General features: G+C 45.1%; 1 protein-coding gene across 1 annotated transcript in view; it reads left to right on the forward strand.

Moving 5' to 3' along the window:
* Positions 1-20,586, forward strand: part of LOC134345962 (espin-like protein) — a 105,848-nt gene that overhangs the window by 22,564 nt on the left and 62,698 nt on the right. The window contains exon 3 of the mRNA XM_063047306.1: positions 19,269-19,455. Coding sequence (XP_062903376.1) covers positions 19,269-19,455 — 187 coding nt within the window. The remainder of the gene's footprint in view (positions 1-19,268; positions 19,456-20,586) is intronic.

The following is a 20,586-nucleotide window of genomic DNA, read 5'->3' on the forward strand; positions in this document are numbered from 1 at the left end:
AGATGGTGATGCAGCCAACCAGAATGCGCTCCATGCTACTTTTGTAGAAGTTTTCAAGTGTTGCAGTTGACAAACCAAATCTCCTCAAACTCCTACTGAAATATAGCTGCTGTCTTGCTTTCTTTAGAACTGTATCAATTATGTTGTGTCCACGTTAGGTCCTCAGATATATTGACACTCAGAAACTTGAAATTGATCACTCTCTCCACTTCTGACCCCTCCATGAGGATTGGTGTGTGTTCCCTCATCTTGCCATTTCTGAAGTCCACAATCAGCTCTTCGGTTTTCCTAGTGTTGCAAAGTTGTTGCACCACTCAACTAACTGGTATATCTCGCTCCTGTACACCCTCTTGTCACCATCTGAAATTCTGCCAACAACAGTTGTATCATCAGCAAATTTATGGATAGCATTTGAGCTGTGCCTAGGCACACAGTCGTGGGTGTAGAGAGAGTAGAGCAAAATGCAGAATAAAGCGTTACAGATACGGAGAGTATGCAGAGCAGGTAGATAATAAGGTGCAAGGTTATAATGAGCTAGATTGTGAGATCATGAGTCCACCTTATTGTGCTTGGGGATCATTCAATGTCCTTATGACAATGGAGTAAAAGTTGTCTACGAGCCTGGCCAGGCTTTTGTATCTTCCACTCAATAGGAATCCTCTTTACAAGCACTTGGTGCATAGCCTATCCAGCTATGGGAGGTCAAGTGCGGGTAGGAGGTAGAGAGCCTAGTGACATGGTGTTATAATGACAACCTTTTCCTCAGTGTCAGCAGGGAAGAATAACTGGTCAATAATTTCAGCAAGGGAGATGATGGTGCACATGCTCCTGTTCACATCAATGATGCTGAGGTCAAGAGGGTTGAGGGCTTCAATTTCCTAGGTCCAACCAGGTAGACATCACAACCAAGAAAGATCACCAGTCCCTCTACTTCCTCAGGAAGCTAAAGAAATTTGGTATATCTGCTTTGAACATCCTGTTTGGACACATCACTGCTTGGTACAGCGACTGAACAGCCCGTGACCACTAGAAGCTGCAGAGAGTTGTGGACACAGCTCAGCACATTTCAGAAAGCAGCTTTCTACACTTCTTATCGCCTCATCAAGCGGCCAGCCTAATCAAAGGCCATACCACCTGAGAAATGCTCGCTTGTCTCGCCTCCTATCACTTCTGCCCAAAATATTGACTGTTCATTCCCCTTCCTAGATCCAGCCTGGCCTGCTTAGTTACTACAGCGTTTAGAGAGAGATGAAGCACAAGGGACAGACGGAGCCAGGTAAGGCAGCAGGAGGGGTGCAGTTAGGTGGATGTTAAATGATTGCATCAAGGAAAAGGCAGATTGAATGCGGTGGGGAGGGTGAAGGTGTTTACACTTGGGAGGTTGATTAGCAGAAACTCAAGCATTGCCAGTATTTGAATATGATATGGAGGAAAGGTGATAATGGGAACCATTAGAGGAGATATTCAAGATAATTTAATGCCATCTCCAGTACACTGTCATGGTCCAGTCCATGAAGTCCGCATTCCGGTTCACGGTCCGGTCCATCGACCCTTGCTCCAGGTTTTCCCGTCTACACTGTTTCTGTTCTTGTTGAGCTCTAATTGAGGCAGCTGATTCTCGTTGGGGCTGGCTGCATAAATACCTTCAGAGACCCAGGCGTGGGGCTGGATTGTTCTTGTCCTTACTCCTTGTATCCCTTCCTGTGCCTTCTGTTTCCTCGCCTGAAGCCCTGCCTTGTCTTGCCGGTAACTCTCACCTCACCTGAAGTTTTTGTTTCACCTTGCATTGCCTGAAACCTTGCCTTGTCTTGCTGGTAACTCTCGCCTCACCTGAAGTTCTTGTCTCGCCTCGCCTTGTCTTGCCGGTAACTCTCACCTTGCCTGAAGTTCTTGTCTTGCCTTGTACTGCCTGAAGCCTTGCCTTGTCTTGCTGGTAACTCTCGCCTCGTCTCGCCTGAAGTCTTGTCCTGGAGCCACCCTGTCCTTAGCTCCCTTCCTGTCCCTTGCCTCCGCCACGTAAGTCAGGCTGTCTTGCCATTATCTACGGTTGGTTCTGTCCCTTCCTGTCCCTTGCCTCCACCGGATAAGTCAGGCCGTCTTGCTGTTCCCTGCAGTTGGTTCTGTCCCTTCCTGTCCCTTGCCTCCGTCGGGTAAGCCAAGCCATCTTGCCATTACCTATGGTTGGTTCTGTCCCTTCCTGTCCCTTGCTTCCGTCGGGTGGAGTACCGCGCCCTGCCCAGGAGGAGCTTCAAGACCCCAAGCCTCGAGCCTCGCCCCAAGCCAAGCTTCAAGACCCCAGGCCTCAAGCCTCAAGTCTCAAGCCTCGCCTCGAGTCTCTAGTCGCAAGCCTTACCCATAGTCTCTAGTCTCAAGTCTCTGGTCTCCAGCCTCGCCTCAAGTCTCTGGTCTCCAGCCTCGCCTCAAGTCTCCAGTCTCCAGCTTCGCCTCAGGTCTGAAGACTCCAGCCTCATCCTGCCTGCCAGCCAAGTCACGTCCTTGCTTAGTTCTAGGGTCCGAGCCAGAGGCAAGACCTAGGTTCTGGGTCCTTGTCCTGTCTCTGGCTCGGAGTCCAAGCCAGGGCTCCTAGCTCTCTTGTCCAGTCCTGTTCCATGTTCCTGGTTTTCCTGTCCATGTCCTTGCCATCGCCCTGTATCCTAGTCCTGTCCCTAGTACTTCAGTGTCTGTGTCTTGCACTTGGGTCCGTTCCCAGCCACCACCTTATGACTTACACAAATGTAAAGGAGAACAAAATAATTGTTACTCCGGAACACAATAAGATAAAGAATGTAATAATTTTAACAATGCGATAAATATATACAGTATATAACAGTTTATATACATCCATTGGTTGGATGTACATAAAGTGATGCAAGATACAGGAGTGTCTGTGCATAAGGTGATTTTGACAGAAAATTATAACGTAGTGGTGGTGAGGGGTGTGGAGATGTGAGTGGGTGGAGGTGTTGATCAGCCTTACTGCTTGAGGAAAGTAACTGTTTTTGAGTCTGATGGTTCTGGCGTGGATGCTATGTAGCCTCCTCTCTGATGGGAGTGGGACAAACAGTCCAACAGTCCATGAGCAGAGGGGGTAGGATCCTTCAGGACATTATTGGCCATTTTCCAGCACCTTTCTGTGTGTGTGTGTGTGTGTGTGTGTGTGTGTGTGTGTGTGTGTGTGTGTGTATATATACATACACATCCATGATAGTTATTAGGATCCTTCTTCTGGCACCTTTCTGTATATATGTCCTTGATGCCAGGAGGTTGCACCCATGCCACAACACCACCCCCTCCCACCCCTGGCACTCCTCTGCCACCTGTGCCACAACCCTCCTGCAGCACTCCAATCTTGCCATTTCCAACATTCTTTGCTCCTGCCAGATTTGCGAACTTGCTCTCCACGCCTTGTTGACAAATACAGTACTGTGTAAAAGTCTTGGGAACCCTAGAGATATATATGTGCCTAAGACTTTTACACAGTACTGTATGTGAAAACTACTCAATAAAATTTGCTTCTGATCCCCCTGGGGAGCTAAAACCAGTTCAGGAGATCACGTGGATTACCCATTTAGAGGAAACCAATTTAGCTCAGGCTGACAGGCAGCTATTATGTGCTTTAAACATATTTCAATATCATTTACATTTGACACAGTCTTGGATTGCCATCTACCTCAAAAGTTAGTACTGCACTGAAGTTTGTACTCATTGAAAGATGCCAGTGTATTGAAAGGACTGTAATGAAACAGTGCGACATGAGACCTGTCTGAGGAAGGTTTGGACCCAAGTGCTGGAGTATCTGAGACTAGAATCGAGACACAATACAAGGCTGAAACGAAGATGGGATTCTAAACTAGATGCTAGACGAGACTCCAAAACTGAGCTGATAATTGAGTACCGAACCTCAGTTCATATGCTCTTTAAATATTAAATCCAGGCACCAATCAGCAGGGCAGCCTGAATCTTCAAAGGGGCCGCACCAGCTGTCCATGTTCCGGAGAGCTAGAGCGTCTAAACCCCGGAAGCTGGCGTGGCTGGGTGCGTGTTGTAGCAGGACCCCTTCCCCTATGGCCAACACCTGACGGCCCTGACTGCTCAGAGAGACAATGATTGTAGTCATGGATGAGAGCCGGATCCAAGGTGTCCCTTTCGGAAAGCCAGCACCATTCCTCACATCTGAGTCCTCCCGGTCCATAAGGAAGTGCCAAGCACCCCAAACAGTACGTGATTCCAAAATTCTTCTCATGGTGAAGACCTGTTCCTCATCAACAAACTTGAGTGGCAGCAGGACTGATGGTGGTGGGGCTAATGGACTGGTGTTCACAGACTTGAATTTGGAAATGTGGGAAGTGGGAATAATCTTGAGGGTCTTGAGGAGCTGCAAGGAGTAGGCCACCAGGTTTACTTTCTCAAAGGGTCCAATGAACTAGGGTGTCAATTTCCTTGGCTCCACTCAGAGAGTCAAATGCTGAGTTGACAGGCAGACCTTTTGCTCAGGCTGCAAAATTAACAAACAATGGCAAGTTCCTGTCATTTGTTGAGGGACCCGAATCGCTCCCGAGGCCCACAGGACACAGTTGAAACTCAGGTCTCTTTGCTCACTGGTTTATTCAAGGATATTGAAGAAAACCACCCAGAGTTCCAGGATGAGTTAAAAAGATCTCACCTTCCTTGTACAATGGTTAAGTATAAGCACTTTTGACCTGTATTATTCAATTCTATGATTATACATCACAATCATTTTCTTCATCAATCTAATAAGCAATTAATTAATATCTTTTGACAAATAAGAATTGAAATTCTACCCCTGGGCTGTAACTGATCATAACAAAATATCTTACTGGTACAGCCAATCAAAATTACCCTCTTTCATTTACTATTTGCTCTCAACAAGCTTGCTGGCATTCTTAACTTCATTTTCTTTGATAGCTATTTGTGTTCCTAAAGCTATCAGCTTTTTCTGTGTCCTTTTTAATTGCTTTAGAACAGGGGTTCTTAACCTGGGGTCCACAGAACTTAGATTCCAGGGGTCCATGATCTTGGATGGGAAAAAAAGTTTACAACTTTATATTTTCTAACCTCTGACTGAAATTTCCATCAACGATGAACGTAGGCAACAACCATAGTGGTATTAGCATTACCTGGCACCAATAGAAATCACAGATATTTTCATATCGCATTACAAATATCTCAAAATATCATTTACGGTATTCTTGTCACTACTCTGAAATTATGGTAGTTATTAGACCTGGCACTAGATCAAATATGATCACTGTCTACTGTCTGCAGACACTCATGTGCCGCACTGGCCAACTATCGGGCAGCCCTGCGAATGGATGTCCAACACGTCATGCGTATTGCTTTGTTAAAAACCACCCCACAGTTTAATGTTTTTATTCAAACTAAGCAACAACAGCCTTCACACTGATATGCCTTTAAAAAAAGTAAAACTTACTTTTAACTTGCCGATATTTTAAATATATAGACTTGTTATTTAATATGTTAATAAAAACACATACATTACTCTGTCACAAATTTGTTTTTTTAATATTTTGATAACTGTTTCTCAATAGAATTGTCTTTTTATAATCCTGGATATTTTATTTTACATATTTAAATACATTACTCTGAGAAGGAGTCCACAGGTTTCATTGGACTGACAAAGGGGTTCACAGTATAAAGAAGGTTAAGAACCCCTGCTTTACAACATGGAACATTTAGGAATATTCAACCATCTTTAAAGGGATAGAGTTCCTCTTGTCTTCATCTTGCTACCTTATGAACCTCAGCAACTAACGCATCATTCTCTGTAACTTCTGCCATCTTCAATGAGATCGTATCACCAAAGAAAATCTTACCCCCCCCCCAATATCCACTTTCTATTTGGATCACTCCCTCCGTAATTCCCTTGCCCATTCGTCCCTCCCCACGAATCTCCCTCCTGGCAGATATCCCTGAAAGTCGGTGAATTGCTACACCCTCCTCCCTTACTTCCATTCAGGGCCCCAAACAGTTTACCCAGGCGAGGCAACACTTCACCTGCGAATCTGATGGCATCGCCTACTGTAGCTGGTACTCCTGGTGTGGCCTCCTCCACGTTGCTGAGACCTGTTGTAAATTGAGGGGCTGCTTTGTTGAGCACCTCTGCTGCACCTGCCAAAAGCAGAATTTCCAGTGGCCCACCATTTTAATTCCTATCCCCAGTTCCATTCTGACATGTTGGTCTATTGCCTCCTCTCCTGCCATGATGAGGCCACTCTCAGGATGGAGGGGCAACACCTCATATTCCATCTAGGTGGCCTCCAACCTGATGGCTTGAACTTCGATTTCACCTTCCAGTAATTTTTGTTCCTTCCCCTTTCCTCTTCTTTTCCCCACTGTCCTTTTACCTCTTCCCCTCACCTGCCTATCACCTCCCCCTGGTGCCTCTTCTTCCCTTTCACCCATGGTCCACTCTTCTCTCCTATCAGAGTCCTCTTTTCCAGCTCTATACCTTTCACACCCACCTGGCTTCACTTATCACCTTCTGGCTAGTCTTCCTTCCCCTCCCCTCATCTTTTTAATTCGAGTGTCTTCTCCTTCCTTCCCAGTCCTGAGGAAAGGTCTTGGCCCGAAACATCAACTGTTTATTCATTTCTGTAGATGCTGCCTGAACTTCTGAGTTCCTCCTGTATTTTGTGTTTGTTTCTCTTGGAACAAGCCCGTTGTCCCTTTTGTCTTAGAAAACATTCCATTGGGAGATCCATTTGGTGTCAGTGAGTCAATTAAGTCTTATTAGTCAGATTCAGAAGGGATTGCAGATGCTGGAATCTGGAGTAACATACAATTAACTGGAGGAACTCAGCAAGTCAAGTAGCTTCGGTTGGAGAAAAGAAATTGTCAATGTTTTGGGTCAAAATCATGCATTAAGACTGAGAATGGAGCTTAGAAAAATAGAGTGCTATAGGTAAGCCTAGGTAGTTCTAAGGTAGGGACATGTTCAACACAGCTTTGTGGGCCGAAGGGCCTGTTTTGTGCTGTAGGTTTTCTATGTTTCTCTGCAAGATAGCCAGAGCAGAGAGGAGAAGGCAAGTGGCAAGAAAGGACTCTGGGGTGATTGCTGGACTGAGGAGAGGAGCAGGATGGGGGTCAAGTAGACAGGTATACAGTGTGACAGGTAGGGGAGGTGACTGGGGTGGAGGTGACAGGTATACAGGGGGACAGATAGGGTCGGTGACTGGGCTTCAGTTGGAAGACTGTGGCAGGTGAATGTTAGATAGAGGCAGGCAGGAACACAGGTGAAAGTGAAATAACAGATACAGAAAAGTGTGGGAAGAGTAATGCGAAGATGGGAGAGAGCTGCTGCAGGGGAATAAGCAGGAATATAATGCTTGTGGCACTGCTTTGTCTGTCTGAAATGCCATATTCAGTAGATATAACGTAGGTGTTGTCCCAGGGTATCTGCATTGCTGGTCCCATGCTGTTTGTCATTAATGTTAATGATTTGGATGAAGGTGTAGATGTCATGAATAGTAAGCTCGTGGATGACATTAAAATTAGTGGCATAGTGGACAGTGAGGAAGGTTAACAACAGGAATTCTGCAGATGCTGGAAATTGTTGTCTTTTTTTAAAAAATCTTATTGAAACATAGAGCGGAGTAGGCCTTTGAGCCGTTTAATCCTAGCCTAGTCATCGGACAATTTACAATGACCATTTAACATACTGCCTGGTATACCTTTGGACTGTGGGAGGAAACCAGAGCACCTGGAGGAAACCCACGCAGTCACGGGGAGAAGGTACAATCTCGGTACAATCTCCTTACAGTCAGTGGCAGGAATTGAACCCCAGTCACCCTTACTGCAAAGTGTTATGCAAACCACAATATTGCCGTGTCAAAGCACAACATGATATTGACCAGCTGGGGAAGTGGGCAAAGGCACAGGGGTTGGAACTTAACTCAAACTTGTGCAAGTTGATGCACTTTGGAAAGTTATTCCAAAGCGGGATAAAAGCAGGGCTCTGGGGAGTGTGGGTGAACAGAGGGAAATGTGTACACAAATATATAGTTTCCCGAAAGTGACAAAACAGATTGACAGATGGTGAAGTGGGCATACGTCACACCATGGTTGCCTTCATCAGCTGTGGCACTGAACAAATTGTACCAAGCACTGGGTCGACCACCCTTTGAGTATTATGTGCAGTTCTGGTCACTGTGCGAAAGGAACGATGTGACTAAATTTTATTGTAAATTGTGCTACCAAAATACATATATATCACCATATACAACTGTGATCTTTCCTTGTGGGCATACTCAGCAAATCTATAGAATAGTAACTCTAACAGGATCAATGAAAGATCAACCAGAGTACAGAAGACAACAAACTGTGCAAGTGCAAATAGCAATAAATAACAAGAACATGAGATAAATAGCAACAGACACAAAATGCTGGAAGAACGCAGCAGGTCAGGCAACATCTATGGAAAAGAATTGATAGTTGGTGTTTTGGGCCAAGACCTTTCTTCAGGACTGAGAGGAAGGGGGAAGATGCCAAAATAAGAATCTGGCAGAAGGGGAAAGAGACTGGCTGGAAGGTGACAGGTGAAGCCAGGTGGGTGGGAAAGGTCACGGGGTGGAGAAGAAGGAGAGGAGAGTGGATCATATGAGAGAGGGAATCCAGCTGGAAGTAATACTCAGGCGAGAAGTAAAAGGTCAGAGAGGGGAATAGAAGAAAGCAGGGTAGCGAATGTTTACTGGGAGAAGAAATCGATATTCATGCCATCAGCTTGGAGATTACCCAGATGGAATATAAGGTGTTGCTCCTCCACCCTGTGGGTGGCCTCATCTTGGCACAAGAGGAGGCCATGCATCAACATGTCGGAACAGGAATGAGAATTGGAATTAAACTGTTTTGCTACTGGGAAGCCCCACTTGTGGGGGATGGTGCGGAGGTGTTCAATGAAGTGGTCCCCCATTTTATGATGATCTCACCAATGTAGAGAAGGCCACATTGGGAGCACTAGACGCAATTGGTGACCCCAGCAGGTGAAGTATTACCTCAGCTGGAAAGACTGGGGCCCTGAATGGAGGGATGAGTGGGCAAGTAAATTGCTGAGGGAGCGATCCCTGTGGAAAGCTGGGGGTGGTAGGGGGAGGGGTGGAGGTAAAGATCTATTTATTCCTTTGGGGGTAGCGGAAGTTGCAGAGGATAATGTGTTGGATGTGGAGGCTGATGGGGTGTTAGATAAAAACAAGATAGACTCTATCACTATTATGGCAGCAGGAAGATGGGGTGAGTGTGGATGTATGGGAAATGGAGGAGTTGTGGGTGAGGGTATCAATGGAGGCAGGGAAACCTCAATCTTTAAAGAAGGACATCTCCAATGTCCTGGAACAGAAAGCTGCAGCCTGGAAACAGATGAGGTGAAGGTGAAGAAACAGGGAAAAGGGAATAGCATTTTTACAGGAGATATGGTGGGAAGAGGTCAAGTCAAGATAACCATGGGAATTCGTAGATTTGTAAAAGAGGCTGGTTGACAATTTGTCTCCAGAGATGGAGACAGAGAGACTGAGAAAGGAGAGGGAGGTGTCAGAGATGCGCCAGGTAAACTTAAGGGCAAGTGGAAGTTAGAGGCAAAGTTGATAAAATTGACAAGCTCAGCATGGGTGCATGAAGAGCCAATGCAATTGAGATAATGAGATAACGAGTCCCTGAAAGTGAGATCATTTTCAATGATGGGACAAGTGAAGCTGAGCGAAGTTATCCCCTTTGGTTCAAGAGCCTGATGGTTGAGGGGTACTAACTGTTCTTAAACCTGGCTAGAGAGACTGCAAAAAAGATTAACAAGGGTGTTGCTTGGACTAGAGGCTTGAGTTGTAAAGAGAATTGGATAGGCTGCGACTGATTTCCCTGGAGTAAAGGACACTGATAGGTGACCTTATAGAAATTTATAAACTTATGAGGGAAATGGATAATCTAGAGTCTTTTCCTAGGTATTGGCACCTAAAAGCAGAAGGCATAGGTTTAAGATGAGGGGGTGAAAGATTTAAAGGGTAGATAAAGGGAAAGTCTTTCCACGCAGGGGGTGCTGGGTATATGGGATAAAGACAGGTAGACTGTTTAAAAACACTTGGGCAGGCTCAGAGGGATGTGGGCCAGACTCAGTCAAATGGGATGAGCTCAGAAAAGCATGAATGATAGGGGCAAACGGGCCATTTCTGTGCTGTATGACGCTGTGATCTATGGATCTGTGATGGCTGGCATGGACATTGTGAACTGACAGGCTTCCTTCTGTGCCACAGACTCTATGTTTCTATGACCTCATTTGAAACCAGTTATCCCCTTTTTATCCTCTGCATGTCTCTATGATTCTAAACATTAAACTAATAATTTAACCCAGATATTCAAGTCGTTTAATCACATTTTAAAATATTTTTGAAAACTTCCATTCAGTGGAATAATTTTCCATGGGAATCTAAAAATTAACATTTCTTTTTTAAGAACAGCAGAAAATCCTTTCTGTTCAACATAACATTTCTATGAAAATGTTAAAGCATTAAGTTACCTGCACAGTCCTTAATTATTTCAATTCCAAACCATCTAAAAATATTCCTATTTGCTGTGCTGTTGTTCATTTATCTCAATTCCTAGATAAATAACTTTGTTGAGCTGTCAAGTTTTTTCAATGTTCATGTCTGTTTCTCCATTTAAAACTTTATTCCTTGATATGCAGCAAAGCTCTGTAATGCAGTTTTTTTTTACTGAGATCAGCGGTTGACATTATCCTACGCTTAAGATAAATATGTTTTTTTTTAATATATATATATATATCATGCCTCAGGTCAGCAGGTTAGCCTGAATGTGCTCAATCCAAGTTTCTGACAAGTAGTTTTCAGACAAATGCTTATATTCTTCAAAGTTCAAAAGTTCAAGCTAAATTTATTATCAAAGAACATATACGTCACTATATACAAACCTCTCAGAAATTTAAGGGACTACTAGACAGGTACATGGAGGAATTTAAGGTGGGGGGTTATATGGGAGGCAGGGTTTGAGGGTCGGCACAACAATGTGGGCCGAAGGGCCTGTACTGTGCTGTACTATTCTATGTTCTATGTTCTAAACCTGAGATTTATTTTCTTACAGGCATAAGCAATAAATCTGTAGAATAATAGGATAACAGAATCAATGAAAGACTGCATCAACTTGGGTGTTCAATCAACATGCAAAAGAAAGCAAACTTTGCAAATACAAAAAGAAAGAAATAATAATAATAAATAAGTGAGCAATAAGTATTGAGAACATGAAGTGAAGAGTCCTAGAAAGTGAGTCCTTTGGTTATGGGAAGAGTCCAATGACGGGGCAAGTGAAGTTGAAGTTCAAGAGCCTAATAATTGAGGGGCAATAACCGTTTCTGAACCTGGTGGTGTGAGTCCTGAGGCTCCTGTACCTCCCTCCTGATGGCAGCAGTGGGAAGAGAGCATGTCCTGGGTGGTTGCTGTCCTGCTACAGCATTTCATGTAGATGGGCTCAATGGCTGTGTCCATGATGGACTGAACTGGATCAGGCACTGGATATCTAAACTGCTAGAAACAGCCAAATGCCTCTTTTATAATAGCTAGCCATTTGTAAACCATCATCACGTCTTTAATGAGACAAGTTGTGGTATGGCTGAAGAACTCAGGCATCTTCTGCCACCTTGTGATAAGGGTGATGTTTGCAATGGTTTACCCTCTCATTGATTGCTTTATATTGATTCAAATTATTTCAGGGGATGACTGAATCTTTATTATGTTGTATTGTACCTCTTAACTTTGAGTATTTCTGTACCTTGGGCTAATGATCATCACACAGTGGATATCTAACCAGCTACACATTGCTACCATAACAGCAAGGAACTTTCCCCAGGAGCCAGATGGAGACTTCATGTGACATAGGTGTTGGAAACACTGTTTTCACGGTTAGGTTTGGTGTGCTCTTGCAGTCCTGAGTCTGAAAAAATCTACTGTCTGCCAGGAATGCCCTGGAACCCTGGTAATTTTTCTAAGTTCAATCAATCACAAATCTAACAGAGTAGAATGTAACTAAATCATTATGTTCTTTCCAGCCAAATCCAACTCGTAGCACCTGGTTCACATCCTTGCAGGACTGAGCTCTTCAGGTTCAAGTCCAAGTAAATGTGCTGAGGGCTTCTGTCTCCACACTTTGTTGGACAGTGAGCTCCTGCACAAGCTTTCTGCTCAACTTCTAACATCCAATTACTTTCAGACTGTGCCCTCAGTATTTCCTGCAAGGGGAAAGGGGATCTCTCTGGAACAGTCTCTTATAAATAAATCAAAGTCACTCCTTAGCTTCCATGACACTTGGGACATCTTAAACACTGTAGAATTTTTTTTTATATCATGGTGACTCTCAGGTACAGGAACCTACTGTTTCAACGTTCAGGTTCCTGGGCATTATTATTTCCCAGGATCCCGTGTGGAGAACTATATCTTCTTCATTAACATAATGACTCAGCAGAGGATGGACTTGGTAAAATTCCATCTTCCCCTGAACACACCGGTGCAGCATGGAGTGGGCCCTTCCGAGCCTTCGAGTCACACCGCCCACAACCCCCAATTTAACCCTAGCCTAATCACAGGACAATTCACAATGAGCAATCAACCTACCAACCGGTAGGTCTTTGGACTGTGGGAGGAAACCAGAGCACCTGGAGGAAACCCACGCGGTCACGGGGAGAATGTACAAACTCCTTGCAGACATATCAGACATTACTGTCTTGTTTGGTCCAGCAACCACTCGCAATGTAGCAAGACTATAGCAAACTGTCAGGTTGGCAGAAAAGGCCACTGGCTGCAGTCCACCATCTCTGTATGTGTCCAGCACAAAGAAGCAGGTGGGAAAATCATTGTGGACACTACCTATCCTGCAAAATTCCTTTTGCAAACTCCATTCTGGGAAGCACTATAGGGCTATTAAAACAAAAACATAATTCCATTTTAAAAGTTTCTACCCCCAGGCAGTTAATCTGATCAATAATTCTGGTTTAGCCCCCTCAAACCCCTCCATCCGTTACCTCAGTCACGGCAATGCACTGTAAACCACATTTCACACTGATGTTTACACTGCAGATACAGAATAGTATATATGTATTTATGCACATTTATTCCATATCTCTACTTTAACCTTATTTTTATGTAACTCTTTATAACTGTTGAATCTTGTTCTGTTTTGATGCATGTCATGTCAACACACCACAACAAATTCCTAATACGTGTAAATGTACTGTATATGGTCAATAAAGTTGACCTTTGTTCCTTGGGTTGATTCTGGTGTCACCCATCCCATCCTGGGTAAAACATAATGCACCTAGTACAGTATTCCCTAGACACCTCTAATCCTGGCGTGAAGCAAGCAGTCTTCTAGACTTCTGAGCTCCAATAGGATCAGGTGCTTCCAGACTTGTATCTATGAACAGAATAGGCTTACACACATTTTTGCCCCAATTTCCTCCATTTCAAGGGTAACAAACCCCAATTCTATTACACATTTCCTCTTAACAAATTGTAGATATAGAGGCCTTCATGAAGCATGAACTGTGAGATATTGTGTAGTTTAGTTTTGCAAGAATGAATAGCAATGCAAGATTGCTAGTAAAGCTGACAATTGGAAGGGTGAAGCCTGTGTTCATTGAATCAATGGACATTGATTTACATTGAGGTTTTGTTCCACAGGAGCTGGCTCAGAAAGACTTAAGGTTCCTTAAGTAGAAATGGATTACTAGTTTGCACTTGCATGGACAGAGACTTCCCAAAGAAAGCAGTTTCATGGTCACACCTCATTGGAGTACAGTTACTCAGTCACATTGTCGTTGGAGTACATTTCCAGAGTCACAGCATCCTCTTTGGACCGCATTTCTAGAGTCATGCCGTCATTGGAAAACCATTTCACGAGACAGACTTCCATTAGAAAACAATTTCACAAGACAAACTCTCATTGGAGAACAGTCCCACAAGAGCGGATTCTCATTGGAGTGCAGTTGGATGTGCACAGCCTCTCACTGGAGAACAATTGTACATGCACAGCCTCTCAGTGGAGAATAGGAGAATAGTTGTACATACACAGACTCTCATTGGAGAACAGTTGTACGAACACAGACTCTCATTGGGGTACAGTTATATGAACACAGACTCTCAGTGGAGAACAATTGTACATGAACAGACTCACATTGGAGAACAGTTGTACGAACACAGACTCTCATTGGGGTACAGTTATATGAACACAGACTCTCAGTGGAGAACAATTGTACATGAACAGACTCACATTGGAGAACAGTTGTACGGACACAGACTCTCATTGGAGTACAGTTATATGAACACAGACTCTCATTGGAGAACAGTTGTACGTGCACACACTCTCATTGGAGAACATTTGTACATTGACAGACTCATTGGAGAACAGTCATACGAACACAGACTCTCATTGGAGAACAGTTGTACGAACACAGACTCATTGGAGTACAGTTGTATGAACTCAGACTCTCATTGGAGTACGGTTGTACATGCACACACTCTCATTGTACAATATTACTGGTCATTATTTTTCTTGGTATCACATGCCAGCTCTGACTCATAGTTCCAAAATGAAGTTCATGTTCTGACTCCCACCTTTTTGTAGTTCCAACGATAATGATTCTCGACTGTGGAAAGCTTCCTTTGGCATTGACTCTCTGTCACCCAGTTTCACAGACACTGATGTATCGAATATGAATCTTAAATAGTCACACTTTGTTTCTACTCACAGTAACGATTACAGAACTCTGGAGCTTTGAACAAGTGTACTTTATTCTAACTCCAACCCACAGGACTCCCTCTGGCAGGTGCTCACGTTGTGTATACTAGAGATGGTTAGGGGTTGGGACATAATCAGACAGTAAGGGAGGTGACATGGACAGACAGTCAGGGGTGGGACAGATGGTCAGATGTTAAGGAGTGGGACAGGCACTCTGATGATGAGAGAGAGAGAGAGAGAGAGAGAGAGAGAGAGAGAGAGAGAGAGAGGTGGACACAGTATGATGGTAAGTAGTGGGACAGAGAGTGAAGGAGCTAGGTCCTGGTGGTGGGTCAGATACATGATGGGATGTTGGCTGGGCCATTTCAGCAGTTTGTTGGTAGTAGATGAGGATGACTCTCAATTTGTTGAGGTGGGGTGTGAAAACCTCTGAAAACCTGTGCCAACCAACTGGCAGGAGTTTTCAAAGGCGTTTTCAATCTCTCACTGCTGCAGCTGGATGTTCCCAACTGCTTCAAAAGGGCAACAATTATACCAGTACCCAAAAAGAGCAGTGTGAGCTGCCTTAAAGTCTATCATCCAGTAGCACTCACATCTACGGTGATGAGTTGTTTTCAGAGATTGTTGATGGCCAGAATCAACTCCTGTGTCTGCTAAGACCTGGGCCCACTGCAATTTGCCTATCGCCACAATAGGTCTATGTCGGATGCAATATCATTGGTTTTCCACGTGGCCCTGGGTCATCTGGACAACACAAACACCTCTGTCAGGATGCTGTTTATTGACTACAGCTCAGCATTTAACACTATTATTCCTATAGTTCTGATCGAACTATAGGAATGGTTAGGGGAGCAGAGAAGGTTATTGAGGTCTCCCTACCTTCTGTCCAAGACTTCTTCCAGAGTGATGTCTCCAGAAGACGCGGTACATTATTAAAGACCCCTCACACCCTCTCCATGAACTGTTTGTTCTTCTGCCATCAGGCAAACATTACAGGAGCATCAAAACTAAAACCACAAGGCTACTAAACAGCTTCCTCTCACATGCAGTCAGACTGTTATATAGCTGCTCTACCTGACTCTGCTTTGGACACTTTTAACTTGCACTGGACACTTATAACTTGATTTTAACTGACATGTGACTGTTGTGTTTTACTATTTATTGTTATGTTCATTATTTAGTGTTGCGTTTGTTATGTTATGATTGCACTGCTCCTGGGAAACGCTGTCTCATTCTGCCCTGCAGAGCTGATGTACGGTTAGAATGACAATAAAGTTTTTTGAATCTTGAAAAGCTCCAGAACATGGGCCTCTGTACCTCCTTCTGCAACTGGATCCTCAACTTCCTCACCGGAAGACCACAATCTGTGCAGATCAGAATAAACATCTTCACCTCACTGACAATCAACACTGGTGTAGCTCAGGGATGCATGCTTCACCCACTGTTCTACTCTCTCCACCCCCATGACTGTGTGGCTAGGTGTAGCTCAAATGCCACCTATAAGTTTATTGATGATACAACTATTGTGGGCAGAATTTCAGATAGTGACAGGAGGGCACGTAGGAGTGAGGTATATCAGCTAGTTGATGGTGTCATAGCACCAACCTTGCACTCAAGTCAGCAAGATCAAAGAGCTGATTGTGGACTTCAGAAAGGGTGAGATGGGAGGAAACACACCAGTCCTTATGAAGGGATCAGAAGTGGAAAGACTGAGCAGATTCAAGTTCCTAGATGTCAATATCTTGGAGGATCTATCATGGGCCCAACATATCAATGTAGCTACAAAGAGGGCATGACATCAGGAGTTTCAGGAAATTTGGTATGACACCAAAGACACTGATAAATTTCTACAGATTTACCGTAGAGAGCATTCCAACTGGCTGCATCACCATCTGGTATGGGGAACCACTGCACAGGATCGACAGAAACAGAGAAAGTTGTGAACTTATTCAGCTCCATCATGGGCACTAGCTTACTTCATATGTTTCAGGAACTGTCAGGGTCCGGATCGGGGACCCTTTAAATTTACTTTGTTTATGTTACGATCCAGACCGTTGACTCCCTGTTTCCTTTTGGTTCCCTGTTTTCCCGTGTCCCTCGGCTTTGGTGATTGGAGGCAATTACTCTCGACTGAACCGGTAGTTTATAGTCTCCGGCTTTCAGCCGTTCGGCACGGGAGTGTCTGCAAAGTCATCAAAGTTACAGTGTGCCGATGTCATTTGGCCGGAGCAAGCCTAGTCTCTGCCAAAGCGAGTGTCGGTAATTCGCCCTTCCTCACCGGAACAACCCTGTCCAGTTACCTCTCCGAAGCGAGCCTGCAAAGTTTCCTCATCAAGGTGGGTCTGTCGATTAACCCGCCGGAGTGAATCAGGAGCCTCTGTCTACTGTTCCTGGGCCGAGTCCAGAGCTCGCCACTACCCGGCAGCATCCAAGTACAAGGTCCAAGTCCTGGCTCCGGCAGTATCCAAGTACCGTGTCCAAGTCCAAGCCCTGGCCCTGGCGGCATCGGAGTACCAAGTCAAGTCCTGGCCCTGGCAGCATCCGAGTACCAAGTCAAGTCCTTTCCCTGGCAGCATCTGAATACCAAGTCAAGTCCTGGCCCTGGCAGCATCTGAGTACCAAGTCAAGTCCTGGCCCTGGCGGTCTGTGATTCCTGTCCTACCCCCCTGTCTGAATCCCTTCGCTGCCCCTCTCGCCTCTAGCCCTTGCCTGCACCTCGGTCTAGTTCTATTGCTGGAGTTAGATAGGAACAGTGTTGTTCTTTGGTGTTTGTCTTGTCTTGTCCTCGCCTCCGTGGGGTAAGTCAGGCCATCTTGCCTTTGCTCCACAGGGGGTCATGTCTTGTCTTGTCTTGTCCTTGCCTCCGTGGGGTAAATCAGGCTGTCTTGCCGTTGCCCCGCGGGGGGGGGGAGTGGGGGTGGTCATGAGTCCTGGCCCTATGTCCTGTTTCCAAGGAGGGGTCCCGACTCTGTGTTCTGTGTATGTGTCCATGGTCCCATGTACCTGCTCTCCCAAGACCAAGGCTCTGTTTTTCCATGTTTCTCCTCTCCCTAGCCCATGTCATGTCCATGCCTGGTTCTGGGGTCCGAGCCCAAGGCAAGACCCAGGTACTGGGTCCTTGCCCAGTCTCTGGCTCGGAGTCCATACCATAACCTCACAAGATGTGTCTTGCATTTGGGTCCACCCTTGCTCCCAATGCCCCACCGTTGTGACACATTTCACAACATATGCTGGTGATATTAAACCTGATTTTCATTCTGAAGAGGGGCTGAGTTGTGTCTCCCTGTTCCCTTCCCTTCACTCCCTAATAGACTGAATGGTGAGAGGGAATGTAAACTAACAAAGATGCCTTTTTGGTGAAAGAACTTGCACTGTGCAAAGCAGTGTGTACTACAGCAGCTTCCTCTTCATAACCGGACAGACTCTGGAATTCTCTCCACGAGATCATCTCTAACATGGTACAGAGAGCAACGGGCCATGTATTATATAATGTACAGTATCGGCTGGAAGGGCCAGACTTCAGAGGGAAAGGTATCCTTAAACATATGACCATATGCCTTACCATACATGCCAGACACCAAAGGAATTTCTAGCATTTGGTCTAACAGTGGCTTTCCATTTTTCAGAAATCAGAGGTGCAAAGGAACTTGGGTCTCCTCATGCAGGAGTCCCTAAAGGTTAACTTGCAGGTTGTGTCAGTAGTAAGGAAGGCAAGTGCATTGTTCACAATCATTTAGAGAGGATTTGAATATAAAAGCAAGGATGTAATGCTGAGGACTTATAGGGGATTGATCAGACCCCACTTGGAGCACTGTGAACAGTTTTGGGTCCCTTATCTAAGAAAGAATGTGTTGTCTTTGGAGAAGGTCCAGTAGAGGTTCATGAAAATGACGCTGGGAATGAAAGGGTTAACATATGAGAGGCATTTCATGGCTTTGGGTGGGCCTGTACTCACAGGAGTTTAAAAGGTTAGAAGGAATCTCATTCAAACTCATTGAATATTGAAAGGCCTAGAAGGGGTGGATGTGGATAGGATCCCTATAATGGGACAGTCTAAGACCAGAGCGCACAGCATCAGGATAGAAAGATGTCTGTTTAGGACAGAGATAAGGAACGATTTCTTGAGCCAGAGGGTGGTGAATCCATGGAATTCATGGACGGCTGTGGGAGGCCAAGTCATTGGGTATATTCAAGCAGACGTTGATAGCTTCTTGATTAGTAAGGGCATCAAAGGTTACGGGAAGAAGGCAGGAAAATGGTGTTGAGTGGGATAATAAATCAGCCATGATGGTATGATGGAGAACGACGGGCCGCATGGCCTAATTCTGATGCTATGTCACATATCGATGAGCGTGTAAAGGACTGGAAGATGTAACCAATCAGAATGTAAATTCAAAAAACCACCTGAAGGAAACCTAAAATAAAGACTTATGGTTTTTCACTGGCCATTATTCTGGGACCTGTCTCCAGGAATGTACTGAAGTTTCTCCTTTTCTCTGCAGCGTTCTGAATAAGCAGACTCAAAACGGTGCAACGCCCCTCTACCTGGCCTGTCAGGAAGGGCACCTTCACATTGTTCAATTCCTCATTAAAGACTGCAAAGCCAACTTGAACCTACGGACACACGATGGGATGACGGTCCTCCACGCAGCGGCACAGATGGGACACAGTGCTGTGGTGCTGTGGCTGGTACGTCAACGGCGTTATGGCAGCCGGGTGATCATGGGCGTGACGCCAATGCAGCTCGGGGTGTCGGAGTTGGGAGTTCAATTCCAGTGTCCTCTGTACGGTGTTTGTACATTCCTCCCCGTGGACGCGTGGGTTTCCTCCAGGTGCTCTGGTTTCCTCCCACAGGCTAAAGATGTACCAGTTAGTAGGTTAGTTGGTTGCTGTACATTGCCCCGTGATTTTGCTCAGGTTAAAAAGGTGGCTTGCTGGGCAGAGTGGCTCATTGGGCTGGAAGAGCCTGATCCTCACTGTATCTCTAAATAAATAAACAATGGCATCAGTCAGAACGCGGGGTATTGCTTCATGGGACAACACACAAAATGCTGGTGGCAACACCAAGGTGGGAAATCAGTTGACACCTTTTATTAGGACTGAAAAGAAAGAGTGGGGAAGGCAGTATAGAAGGGGAGGGGAGGGGAGGGGCGGAGCAAGAACCGGTGGGTGACAAGTGATTGGTGCATTCAGGTGAGGGGGGAAGATAGGCAGGTGGGGGAGAGGGAATGAAGAAGCTGGGATGTGATAGGTGGACGTGGGAAAGGGCTGAAGAAAATGGAATCTGATAGGAGAGGACAGTGGACTGACCAAGAGGGAAAAAGAGAAGGAAGTGAAAGGGGGATCTGGGGGTAGAAGTGTGTGGGAGACGGGCAGATCATGATGGCAGGGTAGGGGTAACAGAGTGATGAGGAGAAAGAGGGTGGTAGGGTCAGTATGATAAAGGAAAAGGAAGTGGGAACAGAGGGCTACGGTTATTGGAATTTAGAGAAGTAACCGTTGATGGTGTCAGGTTGGAGATTACCATGCGGAATATTGTTTCATCGGACATGGCCACCTCTGCAAGGATGCAGGACACCTGTTCACAGCATTGTGTCAGGAGACACGGGAGCATTGATTCATGAAATACAGGCTTTGCTCATGAGATACTGAAACACTTAGGGTGAAGTGTATTACTGGTTTTCAGTCGCTGTATATAGAATTGTGAGACTGTGCATACCCTCAGTGACCACTTTATTAGGTACACCGGTACACCTGCTTCGTTACTGCAAATATCTGATCAGTCAATCATGTGGCAGCAACTCAATAAATAAAAGCATG

The sequence above is a fragment of the Mobula hypostoma genome, chromosome 4, assembly GCF_963921235.1.
Source record: "Mobula hypostoma chromosome 4, sMobHyp1.1, whole genome shotgun sequence".
In the NCBI taxonomy this organism is placed as follows: domain Eukaryota; kingdom Metazoa; phylum Chordata; class Chondrichthyes; order Myliobatiformes; family Myliobatidae; genus Mobula; species Mobula hypostoma.